Source organism: Meleagris gallopavo, chromosome 1, assembly GCF_000146605.3.
Source record: "Meleagris gallopavo isolate NT-WF06-2002-E0010 breed Aviagen turkey brand Nicholas breeding stock chromosome 1, Turkey_5.1, whole genome shotgun sequence".
NCBI lineage: Eukaryota > Metazoa > Chordata > Aves > Galliformes > Phasianidae > Meleagris > Meleagris gallopavo.
The window spans coordinates 122,453,892-122,472,162 of record NC_015011.2 but is presented as its reverse complement, the minus strand read 5'-3'; the positions used below and the strand labels follow the sequence as shown (position 1 = coordinate 122,472,162).

General features: G+C 39.3%; 1 protein-coding gene across 2 annotated transcripts in view; it reads left to right on the top strand.

The window, feature by feature from the left end:
- The window catches only part of SHROOM2 (shroom family member 2), a 67,930-nt gene extending 50,972 nt beyond the window's left edge, over positions 1-16,958 (top strand). For both annotated transcript variants that reach the window (XM_031557495.1, XM_019622345.2), the window contains 4 exons: positions 2,517-3,068; positions 4,748-4,928; positions 9,557-9,829; positions 14,167-16,958. In XM_031557495.1, coding sequence (XP_031413355.1) covers positions 2,517-3,068; positions 4,748-4,928; positions 9,557-9,829; positions 14,167-14,433 — 1,273 coding nt within the window. In that variant the 3' untranslated portion in view covers positions 14,434-16,958. The remainder of the gene's footprint in view (positions 1-2,516; positions 3,069-4,747; positions 4,929-9,556; positions 9,830-14,166) is intronic.
- The last annotated feature ends 1,313 nt before the right edge of the window (positions 16,959-18,271 follow it).

The window sequence follows — 18,271 nt, the reverse complement described above, 5'->3', positions numbered from 1 at the left end:
GCCTTATGACATGGAAAGCATAAATCTTTTTTTTTTTTTCCCCCCCTGGATATTTTCAGTAGCAGAAAGTGATTTAATTTGGCTTTTAACAAATCTCTTAAAGCCAACATCAGTTCTCATTCTGTTTTTGTCTGGATAACAAACTGGAGGCCCTGAGCTGATGAAGTGAGTTTGGAGGTTGAGAGAGGCCAGGGATGTTGGATGCGAATTTGACTCCATTTTCTCTGTGGATGTTAAGCATGCCTTGACAGTTTTCCTCTTTAAAAAGGAAGTAGGAATGAAATTTCTCCCAGCAGTGTTTTTAAGACAAAGAAAGAATACAGTATCCTAAGCAAAGTACAGGGTGTTTTGTGATCTCTAGCACCTGTCTGCTAAGGGAGGTGACAGTACTGACTTCTGGAAGATACTGTTTTAGGAATAGATACAAAGGACGCAAAAAAAAAGCTAATTGTATGTGGCCTTCCTTTTCACTGAGCTTTAATGCTGAAATGCACACTGATGTATGCTAAATTACGTGCCCGTATCTGAATGATAGTTTGAAAGTAGTTATGAAAGTGCTTAACCCAGCATATCTTTCATTGACATTTTAAGATCTTAAAATCCATGCTCGGTTGCTAATTACATTACTTAATAAAACAGGTGTTAATGTCAGAAATATACACAATCTTATGCTATCCTGAGAGGAAAGTACCTAGAGTCCCAAAAGAGATGCAGATCATTTTAGGTAAAGAATTGCCATCAACTAATCTAATTTCTCCGAGCTGTCCCTGCCACATTTATGCACAGATTTTATAATTCCCGCAGATTCAAAATACATTCCTCTTGGAGTCTTGTTGGATCTGAAAGGTGTAGGCTTTATTTAAAAAAATAATAATAATTAAAAGGCAGGGGGTGACTTAACGTGGTTCAGCTAAGAACATTTTTACCAGATTGCATGAAGAGAGCAATTATACTTACAGGGAGCTCAGACTGAAAAGCAGAGACGTGAGCAAGCTCTTGAAAATAACAGTCATCCTGAATGCAAAAACCTTTGTCTGATGGCAGTGCAGGAGCCAGGGCAAAAGAGTGTGCAAAGGAGGATTGCACATTTAAGGAAGTGTTCTTTGGGCTGTGTCAGAACATTAATAGTAAATGGTGGCCTGTGCCTGCACTGCTATCACTGCTGTACCACACTGTCTTATCCAAACTTGCTTGGAAACCTGTGAGAATTGTTTAGTGTTCAACACGGGATAGAAAATCTGCCCCAACTGTGTGCAAAACCATGCATCCAAAGCACTTGAGGAAAATAAATGTCTACTGGGAGGCTATTTGGAAGCCTTTTAAAATATAAGATGCTTCTTCTGGAAAAGACAAAGTCAGATAGATTTTTCTGTTCTCTGCAAAAGAAAAATACAGCACGGAAAAGTATAAGTTTAAATTTAAGAAAAGTGACACACCCATGTTTAGAGGAAACAAGCTGTAGTATGTCTTGGTCACTTATATGGAAGGCGGCAAGCAAGCAAGCCAGATGAAATTAGATATTTTAGCTAGTAGGCAATGTTCCTTTACTTACTGTAGGGCTTCCAAACCCACATTATGACAATAATTTTAAACTTTCTGCAAACTCAAAACCACCAAACTAGATTTTAGTTTCTTATATGGTTTACATACAGTACAAATGTTTTAGTAATGTTATTTAACATGTTATTGTCCAATTTAAAATATTAGCCACCTCTTTAAGTAGCTTTCTTTCTTGAATGTCCAAGGTGGCCCTTTGTAATACACGGTACATGATTTTGGCTGTAAGCTTCCTTTAATAGGAATATGCAGAATTGTGCATGTTATTCTTTAGTGCGGCTGATTTTAATCCTTTATGCAAAAAACTAGGATGCAGATGTGGGATCTAATTAGTAAACTTCTGTATCTCTTAGGAAATTATACAAATACAGGTTTTTTTTAATCACGTAGTTATGTTTTGAATGATTTCTGAGTTTTTATTGTGAGACTGTTGCAGCTCAGCAAAGGCATAGCGTGCAGGATGCTTCCATTTGATCTGCTGTCTTTTCCCTTGGAAGAGCTAGGAATTGATGTGAGAGCAGCAGAAACTACCCAGACAGCTAAATAACCTGTCAGGCCAAAAGCTGAAGCTGCTGTTGAGTCTGCAAGAAGCCAATGAGTTTGAGCTTGAGGCATGTTGTCCTCTGAATGTGTGGCAGCAAAGGATTGTTCAACAGCACCATTTGAAAACTAGGGCCTGAGGCTGGACCCTTGTGTTCACAAAAATGAACAGAAGTCCTGTTCAGTGAGTATCGTGCCAAGCTGATATTAGAAGTGCTGACAAATGAACTAATGCTATTAAGAATGTGTAGGCAAAAAAGGAAAACACGCAATTTTAGGGTTTGAGATATGGTACAATGGATGTTCTGTTACTTAGATCTTTCATCTGCCTATTTTTATATTTGGGCTTCCCCTGATTTGTAGATAAGAACTAAAATATAAGGTTCTTAAGTTTCTCATTAATTTTCCTCATTTTCTAGAATTGAAAGAGTTATAGACAACAATACTACAGTGAAAATGGTTCCCATCAAGATAGTTCATTCAGAGAGCAGTGCAGAGAAGGAGAGCCGGCAAAGTCTTGTGAGTACAATGGAACCACCTGCTTTACCCAGCGGTTTGGAAAAGGACCAAATTAAAACACTCAGCACTTCTGAGCAATCCTATTCACGATTCTGTGCTTACACCAGGCAAGGTGTAGAGCCCGAGCCAGAAACCAAAACCAAACCAACTGACCCTCAACCAGCTGAAGAATCTGGGAACAACTTGAAGGATGGCAGTGCTAATGTGCCAGCAGTCAGCTATGTAAAGGCCAAAGAGAAAACCTTGGAAGACTGGAAATCAGAGGAACTAGCTAGAGAGATTGTGGGAAGAGATAAATCTCTAGCAGACATTCTGGATCCTAATGTGAAAATAAAAACAGCGATGGATCTGATGGTTGGAATATTCCCAAAAGATGAACACCTCCTAGAAGAAGCTCAGCAGCGCAGGAAGCTCCTTCCAAAAGTTCCTTCTCCAAAAATTTCAGAAGAGAAGTGAGTATCACTTTCTGTAGGCCAATAGTTCCTTACAAGCTGCTGTCCATGGTGCATCCATTTTCCGGGAGGGATGAAGAACTCCCTGTTTAACTTTGCAACTTTTATAAGAGTTTTCCACTAGAATAGCAGTCGAGAATAAATATAATGAATTTCAGAAAAAGAAGTGTTGTACAAGCTGACACTTGGCTGAAAACTATTCATGTGACAATTTAAGGAATAACTTATTTCTTCCCTGTCATAGTAGTTAAATATTTTACCAAGATTATCCAGTTTGGTAACTTGATAGAAAGAAGATCAATATTTTAGTAGTTATTATGTGATGAAAACTTACAAAGACAACTTAAAGATGTAAAATTCCATAGAAAGATGTTTATGTTCTATGGGTCTTTTGTTTTCCTGAACTGAGTTATCAAATTAAGTTGTAGCTTAGTTGAAAAGTTCACGTGTAGTTCCACAACCAAAAAGCTTCAAGCATAGTATCTGTCCTACATTTGGCAGCCTGAAGAGATACCTGTCTGACACTGAAGTCTTTGCATGATTTATTAAAATAGAGCTTTACATTTCATGACACCAAGTTGGCAGGAAGAGTCAATCTGCCTGGGGGTAGGATGGCCCTACAGAGTGCCTACAGACAGACTGGATAGCTGGGCTGAGGCCAATGGGATGAAGTTCAACAAGACCAAGTGCCAGGTCCTGCACTTTGGCCACAACAACCCTAGGCAACGCTATGGGCTTGGGGCAGAGTCGCTGGAAGACTGTGTAGAGGAAATGGACCCAGGAGTTGACACTCGGCTGCACATGAGCCAACAGTGTGCCCAGGTGGCCAAGAAGGCCAATGGCATCCTGGCTTGAATCAAAATAGTGCTGCCAGCTGAGCAGGGAAGTGATCATCCCTCTGTACTCGGTCATGGTGAGGGCACACCTTAAGTACTGTGTTCAGTTTTGGGTCTCTCACTACAAGAAAGACATTGAGGCTTTGGAGCATGTCCAGAGAAGGGCATGAAGCTGTGCGGGGTCTGGAGTACAAGTCTTATGGGCTAAGGGAACTGGGATTATTTAGTCAGTAGAGGGGGAGGCTCGGGGGAGACCTTTATCACTCTCTACAACTACCTGAAGGCAGGTTGTGGTGAGGTGGTTGTTGACCTCTTCTCTCATGTAACTAGTGATAGGACAAGAGAGAATGGCCTCAAGTTGTGCCAGGTGAGATTTAGGTTGGATGTTAGGAAATCCTTCTCCGAGAGAGTGGTCAGGTGCTGGCATGGGCTGCCCAGGGAGGTGGTGGAGTCACCAACCCTGGAGGTGTTCAAGAAATGTTGTACTGAGAGACATGGTTTGAGGTGATATGTGAGCAGTTGGACTGGATGATCTTTGAGGTCTTTCCTAACCTTGGTGATTCTGTGTTTCTATGAATTCAATTTTAAATGTCTTAGTTCCATTTCCTTCATCATAATGGTGAAAGCTCTTCTTCGTGGCTTCTGTTTTCTTTTTTAGTAGATATGTGCTGACTTCACACAAATTTTATTCACAGACAGTATTTGTTTATCCTGTTTCCATACGTAACTGCTTACTGCTTGAGCCCTCTGCTTGTTGGTGAAATGATGGCTTGAGAATATTGTCCTTTCTCTTCAGTGATTAGGATGTCAAGGCACTTAATGAGAATTCTGACTTTTTACCAGGAAAGAAGAGCAGAATGCACCATCTGCCATCTCCCTGACAACCAATTCTACTTACTACAGCACATCTGCACCAAAGGCTGAACTGCTGATTAAAATGAAGGACATGCAAGAGCAGCAGCAACAGCAACGGAGCGAAGATGATTCTGAAGATGAACTGGATCATGATTTGTCAGAAAAGAAGGTAAAAGACATTTCTAAATGGTTAACATGATGCTCTTAAACTTAAACATGCATTTCATTAAGCAGGAATTTGATAGCTAAAGAACTCTAAATAAAAGATCTTCCACTTGTTCAAGGCCACTTGAAAAATCAGTCTGTTTTTAGAGGGAACTAGAAGGATGGTGGAAGTGGAGTGGGAGGAGAGTAAGTGTCCAACTGTGAATTTAGGAATTTCATGTTAGGTGCTTTCTGCAGCTTGAGACACAGGGCCCAAGGGGAGACCTTCAGAGGGGTTTATTCTCAATTACTGCTTCTCATTTGGGATATTAGTCGTTTCTCTCACTTGCTGTGCAGAAAAGAGCATTAATGCTTATGTATCCCACTGTAATTAGTGGTGATTTTAGTTGCTCTACATTTTCAAAATTTAGGTCAGGGATTTCAGTGTGTTATGAGAGGGAAGGTGTCTCCCTTCTCCTCCCTCCCCCTTCTTTTTTTTTCATTTGTTTTTATGAGCAGCAAATCACTTTGCTCTGGGTTTCTCCTACCTCACAAAACAGAAGCAGTAGTGGTGGGAGAGAGCTAATCACATTGCTGGATGCCAAGGAAGTCACTCATCACAAGGGAGGGAGTCTTCTCGACTCTTGTTCATCCCCACCCTCACTCCCATCCTTGGGTGTTTCTGCTCTAAGGTCGACATAGTCTGAAAAATAACAATATACTGGCATTTCAGTGGTTTTAGATTATGCTGTTCTATGTTAAAATTATCACCCTTGTCTCATTTGTAATTTGGCACAAAATATTTTAATGTAGTTCTCAGTACAGATAAGCTGGAGGAAATGGTTTGTTTGTTCAATTAAAGTGATGTATTTTAACTCAGTTTGCCTAAGCCAGTAATGCAGTGGCGATCCATTTTTTTTTTGCTCAAGTTAACCTTGTGTCTAATAATCAACTTCCAATTTTGTGATCCAGTCCCAAAGAAGTATCTTTGAATTAAACACTAGGAATATATTTAGTTGCTAAGGCTAAGATTGAGACATTCCATAGGAGACTCCCACCCCTGCCTCAGTGGCATCCAACTCCTGCATTGAATTTGAGGAGTTTTCTGTGTTTTCTGCTTCAGTGTTTTCTGTGACCACTCTTGTATTTTCCTCCCTTTCTCTGCCCCCACCACATCACACAGCTCAGTACAGCATGTTCTGCCAGGGCATGACATGGCTGCTGCTGGAGAGCTGCCCTTGCCCTCTTGCCAGAGACCCTGCATCCAACAGCTGTACTACTTAGACAAATTAAGGATTTCACCGCACTTGGAATAATTCAGTTTTATCTACTGCTGCATGTGATGGTCATGTTTATCATTTTAGTTTCCTTCTCATTAAATGTATAATGGAGGTGAGCTGAAGGTAAAATTAAGCCTTTCTTGAGTGCCCAACAAACAGGACATAAAACATTTGTAAGCAAAACCATACTGTGTCTGCAAACAAGAAAAGTGTATTGCCCTTTATATTTTCCTCCCTCTACTCCTCAGTTTCAGTATACACCACTAGCCATATGAGAAGGGAAATACTTCATGAAGAGCTTTTAGCAGAGCTCTCCTATCTTCTCAGTCTATACATAATGTCACATGTTGCTGTTTACTTCTCTCCCTGCTCCTCTGCATGCAGTAGGATGTGAGCACTCAGTTCAGCAGGCTTTCAGCTTGGATCTTGTCAGAAAGCATATATATCTCGTGGTAAGTGGGTCAGGGCATCTTTATTAAAAAGCCAGGATATGCAACTTAGCCCATCTTAGCACCAAGCTAAGAAAGGATCATTAAGGACCTGAATGTTTCAATAGCACACTTTGTTGACTTCAGTTATTTTAGAGGAGATGCACAGCCAGAACTTCTTTCTTGATTTCCTAATTTCAGTCTTATCAGTATCTTAATTTCAGTCAACTGTAGAATGACTCCCTGCTCTGCAATCCTGAAATGTTTAGGGATCTTTTCCTATTTATTTTTTTCTTTCATGAGCTGTAGTGATGGTATGACTTTGAAAAACATGCCGGAATTCCTTACACACAGATGCTCCAAAATGAAAGAACATATATTTGGGGTGATCCCTATCATGAATGGTGTTTGTGTCTCATGCTGAATATAAAGTATGTTTACCACAATTATAAAATCTTGAGCAGGCACTGAAGACATACCAAGACAGTTTTTAGTACTTAAAAAAATGTACGTGCGGCTGAGTAGGAAGGGTCCTGTGTGCCTATAGGAAAACATCAGTAACTCCTGGAGAGTCTCAGCATTAATAGAAGAAAAGCTAGTTGCTTTTTTAGGCCTGAGATTTATGTGAAATGAAGCAGTGAGCTAAAAGGAGAATAACTTAGGTAAACATGCTAATCAGCACTTGAGTGAACCACCTGAGAAGCACTCTGCTCTGCTACTTTCTGTGTTGCTAGTCAGATCAGCAACAGTTACTGGGAGAAGATCAGGTTTTGTTGTTTTCTTGTTCAGAACTCACAGGAGTAAATTATTCATCTGCCAGTTTTCAGATGTAGATTGGAAATCTTTTGGCTCATTGAGTATTGAGCATCATACAGGTTTTCTGCTGGTTAGCCAAAGCATGTGGTGAGCTCACAATTGCAGCATGCAAAAACTGCTTTACCCGGACAGGAGGCGGTCAGTGATCATAAACCAAATCTTAAAAGATACAAGAGTCTTAAAGAGGAGTTAAATATCTTCTCACCTGCAAAAGTGTTCCATAAGAGCCTTGTTTCAGCTACTAGCAGACATGTAATTAGGATGCCTCTGTGAAGATATTTTTTTCTAACGATTATTTTTCAAGAAAGGAACCTGGTTGGATTCCTGATCTGGACTGTCAGTCCTGATTGGTAAATATTGTGCACATTTACAATCTTTTTCATTAGTGAAAGTCACAGAACAGCTACAGAAATGAAAAATTTGAGATAATAACATAGAGTAGAATAGTATTCTGTTGTTCAGTATGATAAAACAGCAGCAGTGTATGTGCATGTCATCTGGGGGAAATAAGAGCCTGGCACTGTGACCTACATAATCTAAATCAAACTGTGCATCTCCACTAAAAGGGGAGAGGGGAAAAAAAAATCAAATCCTGCAGATTAATCAGTCAGTAAAGCAGGCATCTGTAAAACTACCTTAATCTTTTGGACACCCAGACTAACAGATAACCCAAAACCAGATTAACCTGGCCTAGTATATTAAATCAAAAAAGAGAATACCAGCCCAGATAATCCACGTGTTTGAATTTCTACCTTCAAAAAAGTGTTTGATTACTCAGAGTATGATTGCCTTTGGTTAAGATGGCAGACTTCTCTTTGTTCCCAGAATAAGTTCCCAGAATGACTGTTCCATGACATCTGAAAGCAATAGCTGCTACCAGTATATTTCTCTGTAATCATTAAGGCTTGCAATCAGATTTTTATTTAGAAGGGCTTCCTAAAGAACGTAATGAGTGTTTTTTTGTTTGTTTTTGAGTTTTTTGCAAAAAAGAAAAAAGGAGTAATGATTTTTAACCTATTTAATTTTCACTTATAAATGGCAGTAATAGGTGTATGTTTAAAGAATGATATGGGGGAATTTTCATACCTGAGATTAGCTGAATACCAAATATGCATATACATTTAAATTAACGGGGTATTTTTGTAGTGTGATTCGTGTCACATTAGGGTAGACAGCTGACTGTAAGGAGCTCCACGCCTCATGCACAACTGAAAGCTAATGGGGATATCTGAGACAAGGCCCTCCCACCCAGATGCAGGGAAGTAGCACTGGTGGAGCACAGGTCATTAAAAGAGGATGTTGGGATTCTTGGTCTGGCTCTAGCATTGACCCACCTAGAATGATTGTTCCAAGCTAAGGCATGCACATTCCAGGCAATGGGAGATTATACTGGAGAAACTGACAAAACCGTAAATTAAATAGAATTTTTGGCTGGCATAGGATAACATTAGTCAAAAATTGTGTGGTCCTCTGTGAGAGCCACTTTGCACAGGGCTGCTTTGTATGCTGTAGAACTAGATGTTATTTCCTGTTCTATGCCACAGGGATTACGGTTTCCCTACAGAAATGCTGAATGGCATTGATAACTCTCAAGATTTTCTGAGTGTAGGGGCTGCTGTTTGGAGGGGAATGTTAATATTCTACAGAAAGGAATAAAAAGCTTAGTAGTGCCCTAGTTTTAACTGTCATGGTGAAAATACAGGGTTGTTTTTCTGGTGCTATTTGCCTTCTTGAAGTGTAGCTCTTCAGAAAGATACTCTAGGCACAGTATTTAGAAGAAGGATGTGCTGTACTTCATGCTGCTCCATAGTAGGCTTTGAAGACGTTCAAAGGAGCAGCAGTAATACTTAAGAAAAATCTTTCATCTTTTTTTTCCAGAAAGGTGAGTTGCTTTAACACAGGTCTCAAGCTGAGCATTATAGGTGTGCATCTTTGAATCCTTTGAATTCAGTGATGCTAGAGTTACCTTAGACATGTATTTATGTATAATACACTCGTTGTCCAAGCCACATGGGAGTTTCAGTGTATTAAAAAAGTCACATAGCAGTGCTAAATTTCTGACATGACTTTCAGAATTAGGAGTGGGGAAAAAATGAGTAGTGCTAATAAATGCCCTTTATCTTCCACAGCAAGAACTTATTGACAGCATTAGCAGGAAACTGCAAGTGCTGAGGGAAGCTCGGGAAACACTCCTGGAAGACATCCAAGCAAACAATATTCTGGGGGAAGAGGTGGAGGCCATTGTGAAAGAAGTCTGCAAACCAAATGAGTTTGACAAATTCAAGATGTTTATCGGAGATCTGGACAAAGTAGTCAACCTCCTGCTGTCACTCTCAGGTCGTCTGGCCCGGGTGGAAAATGCTCTTAATAACCTGGATGAAAACACCTCTCCTGAAGAGCGGGTAAGAAAGTACAATAGTAATGTAGCCACATTTAGTGAATCTGCTAAGGTTTTTTCCTTGTATTCATCTAAAATATAAAGGGATAATGAATGGATACATCTCATAAGCCCATTACCCTTAGATTTCTTAAAACTTATCTCTTTGTTTTGCTTCTGCTTGGAATACTAAAACTACAAGTGGCTTGGCAGACAAGTTGTGTTTTGGGTGGCAACATAACTGGAAAAGAAGCTCCTTAGAAAAATATTAGTAAAAGAAGAAAGCTACTAATGAGAGCATAACTAATGAGATAAAAATACTGCTCTCTCTGACAATGCAAAAGATGGGAAAAGGAGTAAGTGTGACTTTGTGTTGAAATACAGAAAGCTTTCAGATTTCTTTATGCTCAGCAAGGATTGTGATTTAAAAAAAAATTGTGACTGTGACAAAGAAGTTTCCTGTGTGCTCCAGCTTCCTCTACAATGCCTAGCAAGAAAGAACAAGTCTTAAAAATAAAAAAGGGGGATAGGGAAGCACTGCAAAAAGAATTTTTCAGTACAAAGCATATTTTACCCAACCAAAATAGCCTGGTAATCGAGGAGTCCAAGCAGATGTGAAAATTTCAGAAGCGCTCATGGTATTCTTACCTGTTGGACCCTACCTACGAGCATGGTGGACCGCTTCATTTAGTTTCAGATCCCAGCAGGCCTTAGTTGGGAGGCCAGTATCTAGGGATACAGATATGCACTGAAGGAGAGATTTAGATGTGGGAAAATTACAGGTCAAAATGACTATAGGAGGGATTATGTGTCAAGTGAGTTTAGCCTCTACAGTTAAATGAATGTGAAGTGGGATTTGTGGCTTGTAGCTGAGAGTTGAAGTGCCAGCAGCATTGTATCAATTTTTTTGTCCATGTGCTGTGGATTTATGTTGTTTTCTCAGCATACTCCATTGTCTCATCAGTAAGTGCTGCGAGTACTTGGAAGCTGTGTTTTTGCTGTTTGGCTCTAGCTGCTGCCAAGCATACTTGCTTAATGGCTGTCCAGACAGACCCCTTTCTGATAGATGCAAAGGGAAGGTATTTGGCAGCTTATTAGAGGGCAGATCAAAGCTTCTGAAACTTAGAGAAATTTAATCCTCTTTTAGACAGATTTTTTTCTAAATGTGGTTGCAGTTGCTTAATGGATTCAAAGATGGGAGTGTAAGCTGGGGAAAGAGTTACCAGATAATATAAGTGCATAGGAAGCGCAACTTGAGAGCTGATAAAAATAACTTATTTAGCTAGATATGGAGAAAAAAAAAAAAGGTAAGTAGGTGGTGTGGTACAGGTGGTCAGAAGTTGTGTTTTCTGCTATTAAATGTAGACTGACAAAAATCCAAACCTCTAATGTATTCCAATCCCTATTTGCTTTCTCATGCACTTACACCATAGTTTTGCCATAGTAACATCAGGTACATGTCCAAAGTAAGAGATGCTTCTCAGATTATGTCCCCAGGTACTTGTGACTATAAATATAATTTGTGCAGAGGTACGTATGTATATCTTTGAATGGCTTCTTTTGATTATCATTTGTTATTTTGTAGCCCACATGATTATATTTGGTGTATTACTAATGCATCGTGTGAATAAAATACAGGGGAGATTACTTCCAGCCTGGGATCATGTCCCTAGTGATCACTGGTTTTTGGGTTTTGTTTTAGCTGGTGCTGTCTATTAAACATTTCTCTAGGAAACACACATTCTAGGAACCAGCCAACAGTTCAGTGGACTTGTAAATAAGCAGTACCAGCAAGCAAATGATTGCTGTTGAATTAATATTTTTTCTATTAGATGGTCTGTAGGTCTCTTTTGCTATGAGAAACAATATCGGGTGTTTCAACTTTTGCTTCTGGAAGTGATTTAATCTGAAATAGCTACCAGCCCCCTTCATTCTACACAACTAGACCAATGTCTTCCCGTTATTTTCCTTATCAACCAAAGTCAGAGCGTAGTGAGAACCCCAAAGCACTGAATGAGCAGTTCACGGATTTGATCAGGTGTGTAGGCTCATGAGACTTGTTATTGCTAGTCTAAGGACAAGTGAGAAGGGTAGCAGTTTAGGAAATGGATGCTGGGAAGTCGCATAGGTGGAAGAAGTCCCTTTTCATATGGCTGTGGTTCAAAGCAGCAATAACTGAGAAAGGCTCTCAATAGGAAGAGCCAAAAATAGTTCCATCAGAGCAGCTTTAGATAATCCTTTGTATGGATGGAGCCTCAAATCAATGCTAACTGAAAAAAAAAAAAGCTTTCTGCACTCTGCTTTGTTCTAATCAGTTGAAGTCCATCAGATGATACCAGCCTCTAACCCATCTGACAGTGTGGTATGTCCAAGCAGTTATGCCTGTTGGCCTGGTGAACCATTTACCCATTACTCAAAGAGTCTCCTCAAGAATGGCATCTTTAGCCTACTACTGTTTCACTTTACCCTTCAAAACAAGCTTTCTGGTGTCAGTCATCTTTGACAGTGGTGAAATCAAATTTGAGACGTGTCTCCATTTGCCTTGTGCCTTTCTACATCCACTTATTTGAGTCATGTGACAGGCATAGTAAGAAGAAATGGTACAACTTAAATCTCAGGATTTTATTAAAAGAACTAAACATCCCATTACAGAGCCAGGCACATTACTGTGCAGCTGAGCTAGCAGCTGGTTGATATATGACCTCTTGTGTTCATCAAATCCTGATTCTCCTGCTGCTTCTGCATGTGTACATAAACAGCAGAGGTATTCTGCTCCCTAGTCCAGGCTTGGCTGCTAGTGAATTTTGGAGAGGAGTCTTTCCATCTCTTTGCAGCAGATAGCTCTGCTTGCAAATTACTTGAAATTGTTTGGTTTTGTTTTTTTCTTTGGCATACACTCAAAGGCAAACTGAACTGTGTGATAATGTATAATTTCTGTCCATATTTTTCAGTGGCTACCTTGAACCTTGAGCTAATCTAATCTGCGTATTTTCAGTGTACTAATAGCTGAAGTCTTAGAGTTTCACCTTCTAAGCATTGGGTGGTCTGTACTAGAAGAGACATCACAGGACGTGTGTGCAACTGACATACATCTGTTACAGCTCACTTTGTGCATCCCTCTTTGTCTCATACTTCTGTCTTGAAAGGACAATTTCTGTAGCCTACAAAAACAATTTTCTGTAAATCCTTTAGGCTGTGTCCTTTAGCATGTAAAGTCCAAGTGAAAAAAAAAAAAAATTTGGCAAATTTACTTGAACAGCTTCACAAAAGCAGATCATGGTTTATTGGAAAACATAAATCTCAAAGAAAATGTTGAAGCAAAGTTAAGAATTACGGGATTGTACTTCTTAGTGGCACTTTCTGACTAGGTTGAGAAGTCTGTACTGGAATTCCTGACATCTAGTAGGCCAGTCGCACTCATTAGTGCTGGAAAAATATAACCATTTCTAGGCAGACTTTCAGACCTCTGAAAGAGGTTGGATTAACAATGCTCTTATTTCACTCCATGTACTGCTGAAGGAGTAGCAGAGCTGAGTGATTCAGGAGGAGACAGGAAGAGACCGGTCAGATGAATCTCACCTTTCTTGTACATATATGTGTGTGGTTCTCTATTCAACCTCTCTTTTTCCTATTTTGTACCTTTTGTGGGTTCGTTCTCAAACTGTAGGAGCTTCTACCTGTCCAGAATAAACCTTAGGGCAAAACAGACTTCTGTGGCACAACGTCTCAGATATCCCCCTCTGTTGTAGTTGAGAGGCACTGATTATTGTGAAGGCATGAAGCAGAAAGTGTACAGCCCTTTTGGGAAGATGATGCTTTTTAACAACAACAGCAAACCTTTGTTTGCTTTTGTCATCTTTCCCCAGCTCTCACCGTTGATCATTTCTCAAGACCACACATTTTCACATCTCACGGGAGAGTTGTGCAGACTGAAGCAGAACTGCCAAGTTGGGCAAGAATAAATCGCTCCATTAATTAGAATGCTTCTGTGTTCCCTGACCACAGTTATTACAGCGTGGAAGTTCAGTGCTGTGTATTGAAGGTGTAAGATGTAGATGAGTTAAATCTCATTTTGGAGAGCTTAGACAACTATTTCAAACTACTAAGTAGTAAAACAGTCTTTAAAGTTTGTGCTGCTAAGGCCAATTAAAAGTTGTGGTGCATCTTTCACTGACTGAGTCTTATCCCTGTTTATTAATACGTTTTATTAGAATAAACTTTAAGGAGAAATCTTATTCTACCTCTCTATGCATTTAGAAAAATCTTTGCCTTTGCAATTAAAACAGATGACTTAGACACTGAAGCTGTTGTCTCAAGCTGATGAACCCAGTGAATTTTTAACTGTTTTTCTTCTCTCCTAAGCGGACGTTGGTAGAGAAGCAGAAGCTGCTGACCCAGCAACATGAAGATGCAAAAGAGCTGAAGGAGAACCTGGATCGCCGAGAGCGCATTGTCTTTGACATTTTGGCGAACTACTTGAGTGAGGAGAACTTAGCAGACTATGAGCACTTTGTAAAAATGAAGTCGGCCCTCATCATTGAGCAGCGAGAGCTTGAGGACAAGATCAAGCTGGGGGAAGAGCAGCTTAAATGTCTGACCGACAGCCTCCAACCTGAACGGCTCAAATGAGAGGACAGAGTTTGACCAAGGATGTCAAATATGGGGAAGAAGGAAGGGATGGGGGCGTTTCCAAGTGTACACATGAATATCTTGGCTTTTCTGAGTGTCAGATAGAGAAACAAGTGCATAAGAGAAAAATAGCTTTCACAACAGCAATAATCTTTCATTTCTGGGATGATGTATTTAATTTTTTAGAATACATTTTTATTGCTGGACTCCATAGCCACTTGTCATTGCTTAAGTTACAGAAAGCTCCACAGAGATGGATAGACTCTTAACCTTTCTACTCAGTAAGCTGAAAGTCTGTAGCAGTTGTGCATGCAAGCATTTTTTAGAATAGAATGTATACTTCTTTTATGTTCAGATTCTATACAGATTGCTGGGAAACCCAACAGCAATTTCTGAATGCACACAAGTACAGAAGCTCTCTCTGTAGTGGCTTTTTAGTATTATTTTTTTAAGACACATTACACAGGGGAAATGTGCATCTTATAGCTAATATATTCAGATTACTGAAATGTAGTGTCACTCTGATCCTGTGGCATCAGACACTTTTTTGTAATATTGTATGTAGGATTGCACTTCCCCCTCACAGAAGTGACTCTGAAATCAGTCTCAGTTGAACAGTCCTTAAACCAGCTTGCAAATCACCTAATAGCTACCTTGCTGAAGATTTTTATAAAAAAAATTAATTTCCAGGATGTAATTTTACACCATCTCACTGTAATACACATTACCTTCTTTACTAAATTAGACTTGATCTAAGAAACAGGCTGGAAATGCTGTGCTGATTTTTTTCCAAAACATTTCTCATCTAAATTATTTAGAAAGCTCAGTTGTTCTTTCTTGTGCTTTTAATGCATGTTCTTCTGTTTCTTCTCTCCAAACTGCTACATTTTGTGAAAATAAATGTAGGCTAAAGATACTGCTTCTATTTTCTTCTGATTACTGAACATTGTGATTTTTTTTTTCTAGACAGTTAAATTATACTGAAGTTGACCTATGTGATGCTGTTCTTTCTTTCTACTTTCTCAGACTACCAAATGCAATATAAACAGTGTCTGCCATGTAAATACTGTGCATTACCTGGAGCAATTCTGCTTTGTAACTGTGAACATAAGTGGGTTCTGTTTGTTGTTTTTTTTCATTACACAGTGATAAATGAGAGGATGCAATTTTGCAGTATTGGATAACTGATTATGTTTTAGTAATACTGCCACTGAGTGTAAGGTATGATTTCCAATAGCTCTAACAAGAGCTGCTAACTTGTGTTTTAGCACAGCAGTAGGTTATGTTGACTCGCTCGGATACCTACAGAGAAATTCTGTAATGTCTGAATGTCATGTTTTAAAGATGAAGTTCAGTAGGCACAGGAGAGTCTTGGATGACTTTTATATATTCCTTTTCACTGTAGTAAGGAAACCATTTATCTCTCCTTAAGTTAAACAGATTGCTCAACAGGAACCCACTTTTGAGGCCAATGTGGATGCCAGTCTGTAGTGAAACAGGTCGGAGATACGAGTAGTTAGATGTTGAGAGAGAAAAGCATTCTTTTAACTACTGGTGAAATGGCAGCATTCCTGTTCTCACCTGAATAATCTCATTCACGGAGGGAGATCTGGAGAGGTTCTCTCTGGGAATTGGTGCAAAACTCTTCTGGAAGCAATTTCTTTGCAGACAGGTGCAAACATGAAAAGGACCGTTACCCCATTGTAGTGCACTGCATTGTATACCTGGACCAAACCTGTAATGAAATTGTTTTGTCTGAGTTGAGGTCACATGGAGCTACCATGTTAAAGGACCTACAGCTGACCTTAGTTTCTTTCTCCTAGTTCTGAAATTTACTCTTTGGCATCTCACAATTACTTGCTGCTATGTTACTTGGACAAGTGATCCCTTTTGTCCTTACTTATCCCTTAGCCATAACAATCCCAAAACTAAACAATTCCCAAATAAATTATGCTTGTCTTTAGCTTGGAGAAGTGTGCATTGTTTTATCTGTGGCATTTTAAAGATTTTACATATTGTGGTTACTCTAAAATGTGTATGTGAAATGTGAATAATAATATAATTACAACGTGTTTGTATACAGTACTTTGATTTAGCTCTTTCTGATAAAGGTAGCAATATTGTGAATGCTATATATATTTTCCTTTTCACAGGACGATTGTGTAGACACCATTTTCTCTTTTCCTTTTATAAACCTGTTGAGAGTCTCTCACCCCAGGAGCCCGAAGATGGTTGCCTCCCAGTGTTGTATGTAAATCTGTAAATAACTCCACTGTTGCTTTTTTGAAAAAATCTGGTGCTAATGTTTTGCCTTTGGCATCCTGGAGATGGCTGTTTTTTCACCTTACGTTGTTCTCAATTTTAGGATCTCTTTGTATAGTGAGACTTCCATTATGTTCCTCCAATTGTTTGGATCCTGCAGCCCAGAGTGAAAATGTACAGTTTTCCTGCTTAACACTTCACACTTACCTACTGAAAAATGGCATTGCTTGACTTTGAGAAAATAAACTGTATATTTCAATGTACGGACATACCCTGTGTGTGCAGTTTTAACTGTGAAAACCTGCTGTTCTGCTGCGTGATGCTAACCATTTCGTGGTGCATTTCAACAGCGCTTTTAGCTTTTAAAGGCCAGTTTGCTTCCTCTTCGCAGACTGTTCAACATGTAGATTAATTAGTCATTCTCAAGTCCCCAGTACATGTACCAGAAATTCAGGGCATTCAGATTTTTCTGCTTAGGTGATTACAGTTTCAGTTTCACCTTCATCCTGCGTTTAGAATGATACTTTGTGTGGAAGTCTTTGGAGTTGGTTGTTCTCAACATTTTTTGCGAGATGACTGTAAACTCTCCATCTGTAATGGGCTTCCATGGCAACTTTTAATTTCATCTTTTTGGGAAACAAAAAGAAGTGTATGCATATTTGTAGCACAGATGACCACAGATCACATATTACAGCTTAATAAATTATCATGGATGTGAACTGTCCATCAAGATCTTTGTTGTAGGAACTATGTGGGAAAAGGAAGTTAAGGAAGGTAAAATACGAGGGTATTTGTGGGATTTTTCTAAATCTCCAATGGTGCTTTTACACATCATTCTTCTCTCCCTGTACAAGTACACGTATGCCCCTCATTGTGATAGGCTTCCAGGTCACTTGGTCTAATACAGCACTACAGCTACAGGCAGGTCTGGCATTGTGCACTGCTATAGGCTGGGGAAAACACAATGGCTCCTTAACTGAAATCAGGCTCTTTATTTTGTGTGTTAGGGTATTTGAGACCTTCAGATTTCACCTTTTCACTGTGGTCTTCACCTAATGAAGCTCTGCTGATCGATTTTGGAGTACCTGTCTCAGTTTCTACAGATTAAGTAATCTGGCAGTCCAGCAGCAAAGCCTTGCAAGGAGTGTGCAGTAAAACTTTACATAAATGGTGACCAGTAATTATTGCAGAAGTTCACAGATTTGTTCTCATTAAGGTTTCTCAGTTGTGGGGTTTTAGAGTATAAATTGTTTTCCCGCTTACTTGGACAGAGCCTACCCACACAGTAGATGTTATTAAAAAATAATAACAATTACAGCTTAAAAGGACTAGGCTACATGTTGTCAATTATGTCAGCAGTAGTAAATTGGTCATTGCATTCACTTACCACAGTTCTTGTCTATAACTTAGCTAATTACAGTGATCCACAAATAATAAGTTGTGTTACCCTCGTGGTTTAAAATATCACCTCTAAAATCCTGGGTTTCATTCTCCCTACCTCCTGTTTTGATATTTTTTTTCTATGAATAATGCTTTTCTGTTTAAAGTAAGTTAATTTAATGTATCTAAGGAGAAA